At 48.5% G+C, this 20,362-nt stretch overlaps 1 protein-coding gene across 2 annotated transcripts in view; it reads left to right on the forward strand.

Annotated features, from left to right (window-relative positions):
- The first annotated feature begins 4,003 nt into the window (after window positions 1-4,003).
- Trappc10 (trafficking protein particle complex 10) overlaps window positions 4,004-20,362 on the forward strand; it is a 62,340-nt gene continuing 45,981 nt past the window's right edge. For both annotated transcript variants that reach the window (XM_027394346.2, XM_035451981.1), the window contains exons 1-2: window positions 4,004-4,152; window positions 19,832-19,913. In XM_027394346.2, the coding sequence (XP_027250147.1) occupies window positions 4,086-4,152; window positions 19,832-19,913 (149 nt within the window). In that variant the 5' untranslated portion in view covers window positions 4,004-4,085. The remainder of the gene's footprint in view (window positions 4,153-19,831; window positions 19,914-20,362) is intronic.

Here is a 20,362-nt window from a genome sequence, read left to right on the forward strand (position 1 = left end):
TATTTTCTAAGTTCCCATGGGAACAGAAAGGCCCCAATAGATGTTTTGTCACAGGAGAATGGTCCAGCAGTCAACGTCCAGTCCAGTGGAGCCAGAGTGCCACCTAGCACAAACAGTGAGCTCACCCTCGCCAACCCTCCCTTCAGAAGGAAATCTTCCCTCTGGCACTGCCCTGGCACTAAGCCAGTGCCCACATCTTCCCGGGGAGCAACTATGGGTGTTTCCTCAGGGCAGCTGAACTTTGCTGTCTGTACTAACAGACAAAAGATATGGAGAGCAGGCTGTGGAGCTCACACCTTTGTTCCCAGGAACTTTGAATGTTATCTTAATTTTAGCTATTTAAATGAATGTGACATAGCACTGGGGACAGGATGTGTGAGAGAGAAAGCAAGAGGCTGGGAATTGAACCCAGGGCCTTGTGCTTATTAGACGAGTATTCTACTACCCAGCCACACCACTAGCCCCCAACACTCACATTAATGTGTAGTGGATGTTATCAGGGCTAATTTTGATTGCCAACTTGACAGATTAAGAAACATCTAGGGGCTATCTGTTCCCCCGGCAAACCCAATCCCTCAGGCCCATCCCTAGTGCCACAAGAGAACACTAGCTGCAGCCTCCCTGTCCCCTGAATTCCACCTCACCAAAGACCACCCCCTCTTGACCTCCCTCCCTTCACTCATTGCTGCCTCCTTGTCTACTCAGAATCAGAGAGGCCTCCTCCAGCATGAGATGAAAGTGGGTGCAGAGACCCACAGCCAGGCATTATTCGGAGAGAGAATCCAAATTTGAGGTCCCCACCGGATCCCTCCCCTCACAGCTTGGGGAATCTGAAGGAAGAGGAGGCAGAACGATTGTAGGAGTCAGGGGGAATGGAGGACACCAAAAGAACACAGCCACTTTCTATAGAGCTCTGGCTGCTCTTCCAGAGGACCTGTGTTTGATTTCCAGCACCCACACGGTGGCTCACGACCATCTACAAGGCTAGTCTCAGGGGATCCAGTGCCGCCTTCTGGCCTCTGTGGACACCAGGAATGGGCATGCTGCATAGACATACATGCAGGCTAAACACCCATACACCTAAAAATGAATAATAAGAATATTTTTGTTACCCTGCGGCCAGCCTTTCCTCATGCTTGTTAGTTTAGTTCCTTGAATGTGTCTTATAGTTGCCTTGGTCTTTGTAAACAGACTCTGTTTCTGTTGACGTTGTTTGTCTTCACAGGGCCTCACACTTCCTGCTTCTGTCTTTTCTTGGTGCACATTAGACTTGCAAAGTCTCTGGGTTATCTTGCCCTTGACTCTTGCCTTCCATTCTAGTTCACGGCTCCGTTAGCCTTTCTCCTTGTGAGCTCCTGTAGCTTTGTGTTAAAGACTATTCCAGGTGCCCCCCCCCTCCTTCTAACTGGCAGGACTCCATCTCCAGACTTGATCCGATCATGTCAAATCCTTGCTGTAGGCTTTATTGGAGGGCAGGGACTGATAAGTTCTGGCTTTGAGGCCAGATCTGGCCACAGACTTTGACATAGAGTCCTTGAGCTAAGAATTGAGTTTAAGTTGTTAAAGGGCTGCTAAAAACAAAAAGCTGGGTAAGAGACAAAAACTGTAGTGGCATGTAAAATCAGAAGTCCTTCTGTCACTTTGCAGGGGAAGCCTGTGGCCTGGTGACAGGGTCTTTACTCTAGTGTCTCAGCTGAATGTCCTGCTTGGCCTTGAGTGTCCCTGTTGTTCCCGACAAGTCCCAGAACCAGAATCCTGGAAAGGAGCTTTGTGTTCGAAGACTCATTGACTAACTACAATAGTGGAGAGAGGTTGTAACATTGCAGGCCTAGAGGCTAATTATTTTATCGTAGCCTACCTTTACCCGCCCCCCCCCATTGCTATTCATTGCCCATGCCAGAACTAGCATCCCGTGACTAATAGATAAAGGCCTTTCAGAATCTATTAACTTAGCAGACGACTACCTTCCACAAACTCTAAAGCTAAGACTGCCATTTGAGGCCAACACGAGAGATTCCTCTATCTTGCTGTAACTGTCTCTATGGTGTGCTCACCAATGTATTTTAAATTGTCTTGATTTATGACTGTCTATGTTCTGCCACTATAAAACTTCTTCAAACTGCCTCCATGAGGGAACATGAAGCCTGGGGTAGTCTGCTTGGGATGCCTCAGAGGATTCCTCAAAACCCTTGATTCCTGGGTGGTGGTCACTCAAATGGATTCAAAATAAACCAATGAAAGACCCCCGAAGAGGTACTTTCGTAGAGGGAGACCCACACCCAGGAATCAGCGAGGCCACGAACTGGATGCAAAAAACAAGAGGCTTTATTGGAGACGCGGGTACCCGGGGCGACTTAGCTTCTGTGTGGCTAAGCGCGCCGAGCCAAGGGAAAGGGGTCCTTATATAGGGAAAAAGGCGCAAGCTAGGAGCAGGGATTCTATTGGATGGTTCAAATGAGGCACAGAGCCATTCCAGATCAGCATATTCTCAAGGTCTGGTGTCTGGTACAACAGACTCAATTCCCCCTCCCTCCGCGTCCAGATGGCTGACCTTGGGGGCGGAGACCTTGGGAGGGAGTGTTTCTCATCGGGCGGGGCTCAGGGGCAGGGCTCCAGGCCGGCTCACTTGGTGTTCGTTCTCGTGCCGGCCCTCGTGCCGGCCCACCTGGTGCTCGTTGCTCGGCCCCAGCCTACCTGGTGCTCGTTCTCGGGCCTGCCCATCTGGTGCTCGTTGCTCGGCCCCAGCCCCGAGGCGCGGTGCCAGGCGGGGCGGGCCGGGGGCGCGAGCCCTGCCGGGGTGTAGGCTTGGGAGGGCCCGGCAGCTTCGGGGCAGGGGGCTCAGGGGCATTCCGAGCGGGTCTTTCACCATCTCTTATTCCATTTAAGGTGGGAGTTGTGCTTCTGCACTGACATCCCACAAATATTTAGTTGGATAGGGGTCAAAACCTTTGGAGCATCTGCAGAGTCCTTGAACCCCTACTCTGGCTTAGCTCTACTCTCTAGGCTATGCCTGACAGCCTCCACTGGCGCCAGCTGCCCTACTCAGTTGCCCCAAAGCTCACACCAACACGCACTCAACAGTTAAGCAATGCTCAGACATTCTACGTGCACACTGAATTCTATTTGCGAAAGCGTCCACAGACTCGCTTTTCTTGCACACGAAACTTTTTTTTTTATGCAGTTCAAAGTAAGATTTGATTTTGCGGCATTCCCAATACCCAAGGGCTTCAAAGCAGCACCAGCTACGAATGGCCAGTACTGGCGAAGCTGAAGCACTGGGATGAGCATACCCTACATCCGGGAAGCCAAGGGAAGAGTGAGGGGAGTGTTGACTGCAGGTGGAAACAACGTGTGTGGCTGATACCAGTGACAACACCTAGAAAGGACAGTGGGAAGTTGGCCTGCAAGAGGGTGCACACAGGGGACTCTGAGCTGGGGGTGGGAACGCTTTCGATCTTGCGTTGCTTTGACTTAGCACACTTGGCAAATCGGTGTTAGCGCAGGGACTCAGCTTGGCACAGCGCAGCTGAGCTCGCCCAGAGGTAAAAACCGATCCAAGGATTTGATGGATTTTCTGAGGCATCCTGCAGAGGCCAGAAAGCAGGGAGCTCCCTTGGGGATGGCAGGACTCCTGCAAGGAGAGGCGGTGGAGGCACACGGACAGGAGCGAGGGTGAGGGCCAGGGAGCACCGGCAGGTGCGAGGCCGAGGGTCATCTAGTTTAGGCAGGTACGACGAGGTCAAGGGTCCAAGGGTCACCGAGCACCGGCAGGTGAGAAGCGCGGGTCACGGAGCGCAGGCAGGTGCACCACCTGCTGTTCCCCGCCTCGCCTCTGCTCGCCGCGCCCGCCCCGCGCTCGGCCATTTCCGTAGGAGGGCAGACGGCGGCGGCGGCGGCAGCGGCGGCCCGCCCCCTTTAAGTCGCGCGCCCGGAAGGGTCACGGGCGGCGGCGCCGGCCGGAAGTGGCGGCGGCGGGCGGCCGGCTAGGAGCTGGCCTGGGCCGGCAGCGCGGAGCGCGGGCTCAGCGGGCCCCGCGCGGCCTCGGTGCCCAGGGGGCGGGGGCCGGCCGGTGACGCCGGACGCCCATGGACGCCCCTGAGGAGCCGCAGCCGCCGGTGGTCTACACCATGGAGAACAAGCCCATCGTCACCTGTGAGTGCGGCCGACAGGGTCGGGGGGCGCGGCTGGGCGGGGCGGCTCCCACCCAGGCTGACACAGTCCATCTCCGACCTTCCCTCGGGTGACTTTGGACCCGCTGTGCAACCGGTGCGGAGCTTTGGGTCCTGCCCGCGGCGGTCCGGACCAGCTCTCCCTCTCTGCTGTCAGAGCTGCTGGTCCGGGACCGGGATCGGGCGGGCCTTCCCCGCGGGCCGGCTCTGCTGCGGGCTGCGCGGCGCCCTGACCGCAGTCCGGTGGGCAGGCCCGGCTCTCCGCAGAGCGCAGGTGCTCTTCCTCCAGTGGCAGAAAAGCCGGAGTGGCAGGTGGCCGGCCAAGCCGCTTAGGGACTCAGCTCTGTCAGGTCGGATCTTCCTGTGCTACACTGTAGGCTCTTTCCGGAGAGGTTTGGGCTGCTCTGCCAGCGAGTTCCCGCTTGGACAGCCCCCTTGTGCACATGCTCTTTTTCTCACTCCACATCTTTAAAGCATAACTTAAGAACTGAGTAGTTTTGCAAACCACGAACTCACGGGAAGTGTTGACGTGTTAGTTGACGTTTTGGCGGCTTGTGGCGCTATCTCTCAAAGTACAGTTGTAGGTAGAGTCTCTCAAATGTCACAGGTGTGATATTTGGGCTTTTGGTAATTCAGTATGTATGTGACTTATGAAGTTACTTTTTCTAAACAGGAAGCACCGTTTGCAAAACCTAGGCCCCGGGATTCCCAAGGTCTTCAGCACATCCTGCTCTGTACTCTGCTTTGGGCCCTTGGATGGATGGGCAACCTCCCAGCCCCCTCCTGTAGCCTCCTAGACGGTTCCTATTTAAAGACTTTCCCTGTTTTGTCTTTAGATGAATTTTCTCAGGGAAGTGGATGTGTCTCTTCTAAAAGTTGGGAGGCCTGCATAGTTCAGCAGTAGCGTGTCCCCCCACCCCCACTCCCCGCGCGCGCGCGTGCGCGCGCCTGGCGAAAGCCTTGCCTGACTTCACCTGCAGGCAGGTTGATGGATGTGGCAGAGCTGGTCTGGAGGCTGCCCCACCCTGCCCAGGTGCTCCCTGGTCCCCTCAGGAAAGTTGCACTCAATGATCATGTTTGGGTTCAGTATGTTCCAGGTACTGAGACCTTTCCCCCAAGTACTGTGCACAATAGGAATTCTGGATGAGTACTTAGTACCTGTGGGGACATCCACTTACCTAATTGTATTTCCCGACCCTTAAGTTTGAGCATAGGCATTTTAACAGTACCCTTCCAAAGATAAAGCTCCAAGCTCTGTGGCATTCCCTGTGGCTAAAGGGAAAGGATTAATTACTCTGGTAGTTAGTGCTTGGAAATAATGCGATACTCCCTCCCTTACCGTCCCATGTGCAGGGCAGTGGCAGGGTGCAGTGTGCCTTCCTGCAGGCCTGTTGGAGTTTGGGGTGTTGGTGGGGACTTCTCATGACTTTGAGGTAGCATCATAAGAAAGTGTGCTGATGGTGTCCTGGACTTGGAAAGTACATCTCTTCTTGGAGTTTCAGAAAACAAAGTAATTTCAGAGAAAGGCAAAAGCCATCTATCTCTTTAAAATAAAAGATTTCTTTCTTCTCTCACTTCATTTGTTCTTCATCTTTTTATGTTTTGAAGGAGAAGCTAGTGAAAGCAGTTCAGAAATGTAGCCAAAGCCAGCCCACTCTTAACAACACTTCAGTACTATACTGAATTCTATACAGTATATACTGAATTCTATACAGTACTATATATATAATTCTCTTAGCGTGTGCTCCCCAAACAATGCTTCGTCTTATTTATTTAAAAACTTACTTCAGCTCTCCTTGAACACTTACCTAGCCAGTCTGTTCATTTTAAGATGAAAGCAGAGCTCGTGTTTATCATTGTGTGTATGCTCATGTATGTTCAGGTTTGTTACCTGTGGAGAAGGAGAACAGAGATGAGTCTCAGGAGTTAGTCCAACAGAGCTGCCTACCTTGGCTTTTTGTTTGTTTGTGTTCATACAGGGTCTCTCACTGGGACCTGGGGCTCACCAGTTAGACTAGTCTTTCTGGCTGGTGAGTAATGCCTATGCCCACCTCCCCATTGCTGGGATCGCAAGCATGTCACCATGGCTTGCTTTTCACAAGGATCCTCTTCATGCTTCTCTGGGAAGCATTTTATGAGCTGAGTTACCTTCCTAGCCTCATTTTTCATTGGACAGTGAATAGTGCTATTCTGTGAGCATGTGAAGAATGGAAAGTTCTCAAAGGTTAGGGGGAAACAGAAGAGATGATTGTTTGAAAATATTGCTGAGTTGTTTTAATAATGTTTTGAGGCCACAGAGCCATTTTAATAGGTTTTAACCATAATGGGAAGATTTTTAACACCTTGCTTTGTGGGCTGAGGTGGAGAGAGAGCCCCTCTGCAGAGAATCTGTTGGTGCTGAAGACCTTGTGTGGAATGTGCATGGTGCCAGCCGGGCAGCTGGGGAAGTCTGCTGCCGTAGCTTAGGTGGTGAATCACCTAGTCAGAATCATTTGACACTCACCATAAAATTGTTAGCCATGGGAAATGATCAGCGACAGTGTACATCTTACGTTTTAGCTTAGTCCCCCCTTCAACTCCCTCCCCCAAGATTTCTTTGTTTCAGAAAAAAAATGGGCTCCTGAACCAAGATATGTTAGGAGAGACATGTTTCTTTTGCTGTGTGCTCATTCGGCAGAGACAGTGATATCTGTAGCTTTCATCTGTGATATATATAGCACGTGGTCACCTGGGAGCAATGAAGCATCTACCCTCTAAGAGGTAATTGGCCTCTTCAGGTGGTCACCTTTCACTGGGGACAGATCATGCACTATGAATTTTGAAAGGAGAAAGAATACAGCAGAACCAGCAACTCTGCAGTGTTCTGTACCTGGTTGGAGTTGGACTTTGCCCTGTAGATGAGAGTTTATAGATTTGGATTTCCTACCCAGTCTGAAAGTACAAAAACAAAGTAACTGTGAAGTGTGTTTTCTTACAATTAGTGAACGCAGGTGTAGGTGGGAGCTCGTAGTAGCCAGTGACTGAACAGTGGGAGGAGCTTGAGGGGGTCTGCAGACAGGGCAGGCAAGAAGAGGAAACCATGTGATCACCTTCCTGCCTCCCCAGTGGTGGGAATGGAACCCAGGCTTTCACAGGAGCCCAGCAAGTGCTCAGCTGTGGATCTGTGTATCCAGCCCTGTCTTTACTTTTTGAGACTCACTAAGATGCCCAGGCTAGTCTTAAATTTGGAGTTGTTCTGCCTCAGCCTTTCAGTAACTGAGATTACAGGAGTGCTTTAGCAAGCCTGGCTTTGTAGGTGTGCTTGCCGTGTGTGCCCATGCTGGTTAGGAGTACTCGTGTTTTCTAGGCCATTTGGCCATTTTTATTATTGGGGGACCTCAGCTCTGAAATGGATAGTTAGGAAGCTACTAAGAAGATCTCCCTAAACTTTTATTGGTTTCAGTGCCGTGAATGGCACGGTTTTTCAAGGCAACCAGTTACTACATTTAGTAAGCCTTTTGGTCTGTCTTAGCAGTCACAGAAGGGCTGTTGTACTAGCAAAGTTCTTTGTTGGCAGACAGTATCTTCACTTGAATGACATGATTTAGTGTGAGTGTGGGATTTCATGAGGTATTACAGGCTGGTGGCCAACATCTTTTCTCTTACCTGCTGAGCTCTGTGCCCCCCTACAAAGGAGGGGGGAGGTGTTGAGAGACAGCAGACCAAAGGTCTCCCTGGCATCTTTCTGTGTCTGTTTACTTTTAGCCTCCTCTAAGTGTTCTTCTGTGTCCCACCTTTGCTTGCCTGTTACCCTGGTCACACCCTGTCTATGTCTGCTCACAATAACAAGTTGTCACTAGTCACAGAACTTGGTCTAAGAGAGTATTTGTTTTTAAGTTACAGATTGATGGCTTTTGACTCCCCACCCCCTCCCCCCATGGATGATTCAGTCTCAGCAAAAATTATTTTATTGAGTTTGAATAAGTTTAGGATCCAGTCACCTTTCCTACCTTTGTGGTGGTTCCCCACATCACAGGCCCCTTTTTCTGTCTGTGGGGTTCCTGCAGTGGCCTCCCTGTATATATGCAACCTTCTGGAGAAGGCATAACATAACTCCCCAGCTCAGGCCCTTCTCAGAATGACTTTCCCAAGGCTAAGGTATGGCTCAGAGGTGTGTGCTTGCTTAGCATGTGCAAGGCCCTGGGCTCTTTCCTAGCACCAGGAAAACCAAAAGAAACAGAATAACCTTCAAAGGCCTCCCAAGAGCTCCACCCCCTCCAAACTAGGCTCTTACTGCCTGGACTGTAAAGCCTACCCCTGCCCCTGCCCCTGCCCCTGCCCCTGCCCCTGCCCTGCCCCTGCCCCTGCCCCGCCCCTGGCCTGGTGGTCTCTGTGGCACTCTCTGGTTCTCGGCCTTCCTCCTCTTCCAGCTTCTGGGGACATAATGGTTCCCTGCCTGCCTTCTGGTACCTGTTCAAATGTCAATGAACCCTAGGCCTGCTTTGTCTCTCATACCTCACTTATGTTTGGAATCCCACTGACTTCACCCATTTTTCTTGGCTCAGAACTCCTAATATAAATATTTGTTTTTGTCTTTGCTTATTGTTTCTCTTTGCACTGAATCCAGGCTAGAGTGTAAAGCTTCATGACTAGGGGGCTTGATCTGTTTCATTGCTGTGTTTTGGTACCTCGAATAGCATTTGGCAAGTACTGGGTGCTGAGTCTGTTTGTGAGTACACATTCTCAGAGGGAACATCCTGCTGGGTATTTCTTAATGCTTTCATGAGGTAGAAGCTTCTGATGCCACATTGTTCTTTTTTCTCTGTACATTAGCTGTGTAGAAAACTCCTGGAGACGGCTTGGTTTGTTCTTAGGTAAACTAAACTTGCCCATTCTGTTTGAACTTTTAAACAGTAAAGCAGCAAGTCTAACTGGTATCCAGGGGCATATTTGAAAGCTAGTGGCAGCTGCGTTTAGGTGAGTTGTCTTTACTGCCAGTCAGTGCACAGCTAACATCACAAGCAAACCAATGCCTGTTGCTCATGGACTTGCTTTGTGCTGGGGAGGCCCGCCTGACATTTAGACAAGGCCTCAGAAGACGCAGTAGCAACTTCCAGTAATCCATAAGATCACATCCATGTGGTCTGTGTTTGGCATCTTGGACAGACATTGTGCATTAGTTCATCCTGCTGTTAGTAGTTCCTTCCACTGATTGCTGAACAGAGAGCCACTGTGTGACAATCTGCATCCTGTTTATTTGGTCACTAGCTGGTGGACATTTGGATTGTGTCTACACTTTGGCTCTTGTAATTCTCTTGCATGCCTCTGCGTGGACATGCGTTTTTATTTCATAGAGGATTCTAGGAGAATGGCTGTGTCACATGGTGAGCTTATGTTTAGCTTTTTAGGAAAGTGCCAACTCTTCCCAAAGTGGTTATACTATTTAACATCCTTGGCAGTGTGCAGCTTCCCACATCCTCACTGACAGCCTGTTGTCTGCCTTTTCCCTGTAGTGGAAGATTCCTCTCTCTTGTTTGTTTGGAGACACTCCGTCTTACTGTGCAGTCCAGGTTGCCCTGTAACTGGATCTCTTCCTGCCTCAGTCTCCAGATGAGGAGTGCCCCACACGTACAGCCCTTAGTGAAATGTTTATTGAAGTGTTAATTTTACATTGTAATTCAATTCTGTTTTCCAGACAGTACATCTTTTTATCGGTTACATATTTGAAGGTATTTTCTCTTAATATTTTGTGTCTTTCCTTTTGCATGTGTACAAGTGTGTGCAGGAGAGAGATTGATGTCGATATTGGGTGTGTTTTATACCTTGTCTTTTGAGAAAAAGTCTCTTGCGGAACCTTGTACTCACTAATTGGCTCCACGGCCTGACAGATGTGTTCCAAGGATCTGTCTGTTCCCTGCCACCCTCCATCTCTCTCTCTCAGTGCTAGAGTTACAGACCCCACAACCAACCACAGCCACCTTTGACCAAGTCCAGCAAGCCAGGTACTTCACCCACTGAATCATCTCCCTGGCTCCTCTCTTCTTTTGTTAGGACAAACCCTGTTTATTTAGCATAGTGGTTTTCAGCCTCCCTCTTCCTTTAATACAGTTCCTGGTGTTGAGGTAAAATTATTTTGTTGCTACTTCATAACTGTAGTTTTGCTGCTGTTATGAATTGAGATGTAAGTGTCTCATGTGCTGGATATCTGATAATGTGACCCCAAAAGGGTTGTGATCCACAGGTTGAAAACATAGCACATGCAGAGGGCCGTGGTGGGAACTGAAGGACAACCTATGTAAGATGATGGGCTGTTATTCAGTGAGGGTGAACTACATTTTGGTTAGGCTGCAGTTTCCTGGCATGTAATTCCCACATGTAAATGAGGACAGTCCTGATTGGTTGGTGTTTGATTAGGGTGAACCACTGTGTATGCAATTTCCCCCATGCAGATGGAGCAGCTCTCTGGTACAGGATTGCTTCTAATGTGATTGGTGAACCATTCTCTTTCTCAGTTTGGGTGGAATGGAGCTGTGGACCAGGCTGGCATTGGGCACACACACACATTCTCCTTTTTGATCTCTCTATCATGGCCTTCCATTCATGTTGCTACCCTCTGCCCCAGCAGAGCCATGAACCCAACCTTGGGGGGTTTGTTGGAAGTCTCTTCTTTAGTATCTTCTTTGAGCTGAGATGCACACTTGGCGCTGTCTGTAGTTGATTACTTTGGCAGGAGTTCCTGGCAGGCCATGGAATGAACTGTACTTGGAGTAATTTTGTAGGTTTGTACAGTCTAATCTGGGAGGCTTATGGGAAGTAGAGCTTCCAGTGCCGGGGTGGGGGGGAGGGGGGTAAATATTGTCAATGTCTCACATGGGTTAGAACTGTTGAACCCTAGAAGACACAAACTTTACAAGAGGTTAAAATACAGGAGTCCTGAACAAGTATGACCAGGGAATGATGGGGGCCAACATGCTTGTTCCTGTCTGATTGATGGAGAAGTAGAGAGAAGCTTGGGCTCCCCAAAGGTGTGTATGATCCTCAGGATTTATGCATGCAGTGAAGGAAATGCTGAGCTATGCAGTCATTCAGTAGTACCCAGAAAGGTGGAGGCCATGGCTGCCCCAAAGGTGTTAGGGTGACCTGTACAAGAAGGTCATGTCGAAGGAAGGGATCTGAGCAGGTTTTGAAGAGAAAGTGTAAGTCCTTAGTTAATTACCACTTGGATAGAGCTGTCTTGCATCTCTTGTGTTTTGTAGGAGGTAGGATTTCACCCTGGACAGATGAACAGAGTCCTAATAACTCTGTAGAGCCTTTCACTTTGGCTGATGTGGCCAGTTCAATGATGCCTATGTAAATCTCAAGACACCCCAGACCTGGATGACCCGGGTCAGGGGGAGAATCTGGGCAGTGCTGTCAGAAATGTGCTTTGGGATGTTGCTAATTGTACTGCTCTTCGCTGTGCTCTCCTGATGGGTATTTAAGACCATGTTGGTGGTCCTAAATTAACCTCTTTGTTATGGTCAGTCAAGACTCCTTAGGAGTTATGCAGGGACTTAAGAAGAGTCCCTTGACTCTTTCTTTTGAGATGGGTCAGGGGTCTTACTGATAACATGAGTTCCCTTGAAAGCAGTGAGGACTTTTTCTCTGGAGTGACCCTTTTTGTAGAAGGTACACAGATCTGAGTCCAGCCTTTGGGTCTCCACTTCTCTCTGATCAAGATAACAGTGACTTGTGAGAGCTGCAGACCCTTTTAGAGGGGCTGGGAAGATTGCTCAATGGATAAGAGAGGACCCAGGACCCAGGTTGGGCAGTTCACAACTTCCTGTAACTCCATCTCCAGGGGGGTCCTGTACCCTTTTCTGGATTCCTCAGACACGCCCCCCGTGTGTGTGTGCATGCACACACAAACACAATTTTTAAAATGATAAGAGTAAATCTTCAAAGATAAAAGCTTTTAAAAGCATAGCTACAAAATTTGTACTTAAAGCATTTTTAAAAATATGAGATAGTGAATTTTAACTCACTATTTTCTTTTTGAAACAGATGTTTGCTATGTGGCTCAGGTTGGCTTCAGACTCATTATCCTCTGTCTCTTGAGTGCTGGGATAGTAACAGTTGTGCACTAATATACCTGGCCTTCTGTGTGTCTTAACTTTTTAAAAAGCATAGTTTGGATTAGTATTCAAATAAAGGTCTTTTTAAAAAGGTTTGTTTTATTTTGTGTGTATGAGTATTTTGCATGGGTGTTAATGTCTGTGTACTGCATTCATGCAGTGCAGCAGAGGCCTGAAGAGAGCATCAGATCCCCTGGAACTGGAATTACAAGATTTTCTAGCTTTTATGGGTGCTGAGATTTGAACCCAGGTCCTATGGAAGAACAAACAGTGCTTTTAACTGTCAAGCATCTTTCAGCCTCCTAAATGAAGTTTTTAAGTAAGCTAATTCTCTTAGAACTTCTGCTTCCCCCCTTCCTTTGCCTTCCAGTTTTTTTTTTTGTTTTTTTTTTTTTTTTTTTTTTTTTTGCAGCCCTATCTCAGCTGTCCTTCAGAGTTCTCACTGTCTGATAAGCCTTAGCTAGGAACTCAACATTTTTATTCCTCATTGTCTTGCTTTTGCAAGACTGTCTTATTACTGGTGGTGTGTTCCTTCATCAGCAGGTACACAATATCTTATTGTCTCTCCACTAACTCCTAAAGGTTGTAAAGTTATAATTTGAATATTTTCCTCATTTATTAGTAGGAATGCTTGAGTAAAAAGCATTTATACATGCATATTTATAGTGCTTGGTATGCCTGGCCCTTCCTCTTCATAGAAGTGTCTTCAGAGCTGGCTCCCTGTTGGCTTTTGTGACATCTCTTCCAGTGTCATGAGCATCCTTGGTGTGTTTGGCCGCATGCTCCTACATCTGACCAGTCAGAGCCTTGTCTCCGAGGCAGGGCACTTTGTTAGGTTCTGGACAGTCAGCTGACTGTGCTTCCTGCCTCTGACCCGCAGTCACCATCAGCTGCTTTCTTTCAGTAGAAATGCAGTCTACAGACTTACCTTGACTTGGACACTTGTCACTAGGTTTGTTCAGTGGGGTCGTTTTGTTTAAAGATGGCCGGAGTTAAAATTCAAGACTGCAAGGCTTTATTTACTCAACTATTCTATTTTCTATATCAACTATTCTTTCTTCTGGTGAAAAAAATCCCTGCATCTGTAACTCTACTTGTGACACTGTATGTAATCAATATACTGAGACTTACCCAGCATTTATGTTAGAGCAGTCGGTCAGCTAGAGGGATTCACAGTGTGTGGGACAATGGGTGGAGGTTCTTTGCAAGTGCTGTACCCCCTTATATTAGGGACTAGAGCATTGGCAGAGTTTGGTGTCCACTGGGTCCTGGGGCAAGTCTCTGACATCTAAGGGACAACTAAATTCTGCCTCTACCCTGGCATCTCCTTTACCTAAGCATCCCATCACAACTTTAGAAAATGGTTTGTCCCATTGTTTGAGATAATATAAGCTTGACAAAATGGCTCAGTGGGTAAAGGCACTTGCTGGAGCTTGAGCCCTGAGACCCACATAGAGGAGGAGAGAACTGACTCCTGCAGTCCACCCCCCCCACCTCCACCCCCCACCCCCACCCCCACCCCCGCCTCCGCATGCACACATGGCTCATGTGCAAAGCCCCCCATGTAATTTTAAAAATTTAAAAAAGAATGTGAACATTGTATTTCCCTCTCTCAGGTGAGAGATTACTGACTCCACTGGTTTCCACACCTCTCCCTCAGTGTGCCTTGCACTGTGCTGTACCTGGGGTGTGGGCCCAGCTCCACTGTGCACATGTCTGTCTTGTTCCTGGCTATGCCAAGTGCTATGTAACGTTGCTGTATTTGCCAGATTCTTCTCTTTCTTCAGCATGCAGTTTTGAAGCAGTTGAGAAGGTTGTTTTTGAACAAAGGCTTTAGGGTAAAGGGACCTCTTATTCCAAGGCAGGGCACTCCCTAACATGCAACTTTCACCCTTGCAGCCACAATTCTCTTGCTTGCTCTGACCAACTAGCTGGATGGTGGTGGTACATGACTTAATCCCAGCACTTGGAAGTCAGAGGCAGGTGGATCTCTGTGAGTTCAGGGCCAGCCTAGTCTACAGAGTGAGTTCCAGGACAGCCAGAGATGCACAAAGAAGCCCTGTCTGGAAAAAACCAAACAATAGAAAACCAACTCCAAACTGGAGCCCTCAAGATGGCTCCTTGGGTAAAGTATTTACTATGTTACTGTGTAAGCGCGATGACATGAGTTCAATTTGCAGAACCCTTAAAGGGAGAAAGAAGAGAAAGTTGTCCTTTGATCTCCACGTGCACATTGTGGCATATGTGCTCACATGCACACATAACACACATACACAACAACAATAAATAAAGTTTATGTTAAAAAAATCTACCATTTACTGGGGCTTTTCACGATCTTATGTTGAGATGCAGTTATCCGATCTTTTCCTTTATACATTCTTCAGTTTCCAGATTAGCCTGGGCTCTGTGAGCTGTTGAAGGTGACTGTTCCTTTGTTAAATGGTGTTGGTGGATATAGAAAAAGACCTTGGCACTTTGTGTCTTGGAGCTGGTATTTATGTGTCAGTTGCATTTCCTTATCTGCAAAACTTCATAGCATAAAGTTTGTGACCCTAAGGCACCACACTGTGTCCCGTCTCATTTCTCCTCCTGAGGGAAGTGACTGTCACTTAGAGCAGGGACTGGGGGAGAAGCACTTGTGTTAGGGTTTGCACTCTTATGCCTGTGTGTGCACATGTGTACACATGTGGTATGCCTGTGTGATTGAGAATTTGGAGGTGGAAATGCAGGGACCAAAGTAAGGTCTGGAAGGAAGGCTAGATGGGGCAGGCGTAGTGACAGCCTACGATGAAGGCACAGGTCACTGAAGGACCACTGGGGGCTGGTTATATGTTTGATAGTAGATTTCCCTGTAGGGAGAGACCCTGGATACCTGTACTGCTGACCGTGCCCATTTTGGGCAGCTCTGGGAAGGATGCGGTTGCTGTGGGTGCTCAGGGAATGGCGGTGGGTTCGGTTGGAGCGGGTCCCGCTGTGAATGCATCTAAAATTTGTGGTGTTCACTGGACGATGAAGAACTGCAACTCCTTCTGGGGCAGCTGCTGCAGCAGCAGGCACAGGATCTCAGGCTGCTCCCAGCTTCTGACACCAGCTGGTAAGGAACAGAATCAAACACGGGATATGGTTATTAAATGGTATTTATTAAGAGGGAATACTCACACGAGAAGCCAATAACCAGATTGGCACTCTGAGAAGGCAAGTCTCAGACACCTCCAAGATCTGGCCTGAACCCCAAGAGAGAGCAAGAGCCTCTCCTCCTCACTCTTTATTTATCCTACCCCTCTACATACCTGTGACTATGCCCAAATGGGCGTGGTCAGTGCTACAGGTATCCAGGGTCTCTTCCTACATTTCCTTCTGACAGTTCCCAGCGTGAGGTTTTTATTAGAGACTCCCTTATTATAGTGTTGACATTGTGTGTGTTATAGCAAATCCACTAGGAGTTGTTGAGCAGGCTGAGGTAACTTCCCAGCCTGTGTCCTTGGGTGTTGTGCTGTCCATTTGAAGGTCTGTCTTAGCCAATGCTGCTGAGGAGAGATTAATGTGTGTTGTCTGTTGGGTCAAGAGCATGCATGCTTAGGCTCAAAGACTGGCCCTCCAGAGAGATGTTCCAGCCAACGTGGGAGCTGCCTCTTTCTGGACTGCAGCTCTTGTTTTCTCTGTGACAGAAAATAGCTATTTCTGAAGGCCTATAGACAGCAAGCGTTAGTACAGTGTGCATTTTTGACCCTTTTGTTCAGAAATGGAACCCTAGGGCCTTATTTGGAGGATCCTTAGTTTAGTCTCATTCTCGTGTGTCCTTCCTTGGTGGCCAGGCACTTTGGTAATCTGAGTCTTAGCCCTGGCTGAGTGCCTCCAGCTGTACATGCTTGTCCAGCCCCATAACTTAGAGTCTGTCTCTGCTCCCCGCTATGAGTGCTGTGGAGCACAGTGGCCCCAGAGCATTTCTGACCTTCAAAATAAGATGTGGCTAGGGAGAGTGAGGACAGTCCTCTTATAAACAGCAGGGCTGTCCATGGCTCGGCCCCTGTTTCTCTGGTTTTACTGAGGGATGGCATTGTCAGTGTGCAATGGGGGTCTTCCTGGAGATCATCTTCCTCCTAGCACAAGTGAGCTAGGTGCCAGGCTTTTTGACTCTTACCAGCCCCTTGACTGTGGTCTGCTGGGAAGTACCCTCCCACCTGTCTGTACAGTGGCCCTCCTTCACGGGCTGGCTTGAAGTTTCGGGTATGCTGGGCCACAATACCTACAAAGGTTATTAGTGTTCTTGTCAAAGAGCCCTGGAACTTCTTATACTTCCCACCACTGGAGGACACTGAACAAGGAGGATTGGGAGCCCTTACCTGACAGGACCTCTGTTCTTGGGCTGTTGCCTCAGATCTGTGAGATATGCTTTCTGCTCTCTGTGAACCCCATCCAGGGTGCCCTGCTGTCACCTGGGTGATGGGACACCTAGCTTGTTGAGAAGAGATATTGTCCGTTGTGCTTCTAGCCCCCTCTGGCTCCACCCAAGGTTGACTAGCTCTCCTCTTCTCTTCGTGCACAGCGTTAAGTTGCATGGGTTCTTGTGGCTGCCTCAAGTGTAGTTTGTATCAGTAGGTGTCGGAGCTCTGCCTCTCTTGCCTCTAGTCAGCTTTCTGTTCTGAGCCTCGGGGCTCTTGGTGGTTCAAGCAGCACCCTGAGTCAGTGCCCACCCTTGTTCAGGGCACAGCCATCTCATGCCACTCCTTACTCTAACTGAATGGGGGCTTTGGCACCTGCCCTTTAGTCTGGTCCCACTGTGCTTAGAGGGGCCTCAGCCAAGGTGGTCAACACAGCCCTGTAGCTACCTGTGGATTGGTCTGTTCCATCAGTCAGGTCTCTGTACTCCCCGACCTCAGCCTCTTGACCATCTTGCCAGTCTGCTGTGAGCACTGGGGTCTGCAGGGAAGGAGACGTCTGCTCATGGCTGTGTTTCATATGACCTTTGCACATTAGTTTAGTAAGTTCCCTAATAAATGCTCTGACTTGGCCCTTTCCATAGCCTCATAGTCAGGACAGTATAATTGAGTTTTCTGGGCAGAGTTCTTGAAAACTGCTTCAGTAGCTGTTTTAGGAGCAGCTGGCCTGCCTGTCACAGCCTGCTGCTCTGAGGAAGTTGCTTTGAGCCAGGCCTTCATGATCCAGAGACACTCCTTTTCTGGTGAGCTGCTTCAGGAATCTAAAAAGAAATATTGTTTATTTAATCTCCTCCCCTGGGAGTAGAGATTGACTTTGGAAAATTTCAAAACTTTCCTTCATGTGTTGGGGAAAGCACCTCTCATTTCTGATACAAATACATGAGACTATAGTAATTAGTAATGGCTATGTGTTCTGAGAAACTTATGGTGGCTTGTCTTCATATTCTCTGAGCCTGTGTGCACTGTGCATGTGCACGCCCCATGGGCAGATTTGTGTGGGTGCAGATAAGTGTGGGTGGGTAAGTGTGCATCTTTGTGCATTGAGGTCAGAGGTCAGCTTCAGGTGTCATTCTTTAGGAGCCATTCCCCTTGTTATTTGAGACAGTCTCTCACCTGGCCTAGAAGACTGGTGGCCAGTAAGCCTCAGGGTCCACCTGTTTCCCAGGGTGGAATTATAAGCCTGTGCCACGTGACAACCTTTCCCCGTGGATTCTAGGGGCAAAACTCAGATCCTCATGTTTGTGGGACAAGCCCCTATTTCTGTTCTTGCTCATTTATTGCAGAGCTTCAGTGGCTCAGAAGGCTCTGCCCTTCTTATCAAACTGAGGGGCACTAGGGCTGCCCAAACAAAAGACCACTGCCCTGGTGGAGGGTAAGTGTCCAGGATCAATGGTGCCAGGCTGGCCTCTAAGCCTCCTCTCCCTGCCTTGTGAGAGCCATTCCCTCTGTGCTCACATCCCTGGAGGCTCCTTGAGCCTACATTTTTTCTTCTCATCAGGACACTGTTAGGTTGGATTAGGGCCTGCTAATAGTTCCAATTCTAAAGGCCTGATCATTCAATGAGGCTCCATTCTGAGGTGCTGGGGTTAGGACTTGAGAGACATTTGGATTTTAGAAAACAAAACTCATTTCCTGATAGGAGTGGAAGCCAGGTGTTATTGCCGGTTAAATCCTATAGTGTGTCACATGATATCTTTGCACATGGCAGGTGCATGGCCCCAACACTAAATCAGGACCCAGGTAAAGGCTAGTCAATTACAGAATGAAGGAAGGGTTGATGTTATCCATGGTGCACTCACAGACCTTTCTGTGCAGTGGTTTCCTGTGGAGAATGGCTTGGGGATTTCTTATTTTACTAATTTCTGAGATGACTAGCAAGTAAATTAACAGGATGAAAACCACAACAGACTTGTAATGGCTCCTGCTAGGCCTCTCTTGGAGGTATGGTGTAGGGGAACCTGTAGCCAGGCCCTAAGTAGGCGTGGCTACAGCTTCCCCTACAATGTGGGGTGTGTGTGTGTGTGTGTGTGTGTGTGTGTGTGTGTGTGTGTGTGTGTGTGTGTGTGTGTGTGTGTGTGTGTGTGTGTGTGTGTGTGTGCTTAGCCAAACCCTGGCCTTGCTGGGGAGGTGTCCTTTTCTCTTTCCTGTCTAGTGAACATGGCACAGGAAACACAGAATGTGGGCGTATACTGTTATATTAGTCAGGACAGGCAGTCAGCCTTCCAGAACCATGCTAGCCACCACTTCCAGGTACCCAGATACATCATTTCTTTCCCCAGAGATTTGATACTGCAGTGTAATTTCAGGATCTGTTTTCGGCTCATGATGGCAAAATAAGCACTATGCTAATGGTTCATATCAATTCCCAGTCTCCTCTTTAAAATCAATAAAGACAGTTAGGAGAATGCTTTCTCATAAAGAGGACCCTGGGTATAATAGTTTAGTTGTCTGTAGTAAACAGTTCCTTTTTAGTTTGTTGTCATTTCAGGAGAGCCAAATGGACTTTTCTGCTCTGTTGAAGCAAGTTAGGATGTAAGCTGAATGTCATGCTGAGCACCCTTGTGAAGTCAGACGTATGTGTCTTCCCAGGCCACCTTATGCCCCTACCTGCTCACCTCGAACTTCACCAGGGTCAGATTAAGTCACCAGAGTTGGGGTCATGTTCATTTCCTCCTCTTAGTTGGGGATGCCTGTGGGTGTCCTGTGTAATCACATGGAGCTGTCGTGTTTCAGTGCTGTTAGCTCTGTGTGACTGTTGGGACAGAAGGACCTCTTCACTTATCAGCTTCCCTTGCTTGTATGGAGTTTTGGTACCTTTGTAATATTAGAAAGTAGTGGCTACAGACCCCAGGACGCTGGGCTGAGCTGCTTCCGAGGGAGGCCAACCTCATCCTCTGTGAGAGCCACAGCTCCTTGTGGAGGCTCTGTGAGGAGCCCCGTTCAACCACACAGGTGAAGTGCTGGGTCCCTGAAACTCACTTAAATTTAGGCCCAAAAGAGTCTTGCTTTTCCATCTACTCTACTGAATGTAAAATTGCCTAGGAATGTCAATATTGTAAACATTTAATGTGTATTTCTCCTGTATTTATCTTAAAATGACATAACTGGATTTCACTTTGTTCCCTTGTAGGTGCTGGAGATCAGAACTTATTTACCTCTATTTACCCGACACTTTCCAAGCAGCTTCCAAGGGAACCGATGGAATGGAGAAGGTACGATGTCTGTTTGGGCTGGACTCTCGGTGTAGGTCAGGTGCTCGAGTGAGCAAGTGGGCCAGTAAAGGCCTCTGTTCTGAAGTGCAGGCCAAAGGGCAGAGCAGCCTCCTGATCTTGGGGCTGACTCTTCACACTTGTTTTGTTTTTGTGTTTGTGGTGCTGGAGATTGCACCCAGGGCTTGATTTTCCTAGCCTCATTGGGAAAAAAAAAAAAAAAAAATTGAGATAGAATCTTGTTAGGTATTTCATGCCGGCCTTGACCTTGCTATGCAACCCAGGCTGACCTGAAACTTGTATTCCTCCTGCCACTGTGTAATGAGTAGTGCACTAGGGTTACAGGCTGGACCACCACTCCTGGCTCTTGATTATTTTTTTCTTTCTGTTTGTGATACTGGGTACTGTACCTACATCAGGGACTGGCACATACTAGGCAAGTCCTCTTCTAC

This window comes from Cricetulus griseus (genome assembly GCF_003668045.3).
Source record: "Cricetulus griseus strain 17A/GY chromosome 1 unlocalized genomic scaffold, alternate assembly CriGri-PICRH-1.0 chr1_0, whole genome shotgun sequence".
Taxonomy (NCBI): Eukaryota; Metazoa; Chordata; class Mammalia; order Rodentia; family Cricetidae; genus Cricetulus; species Cricetulus griseus.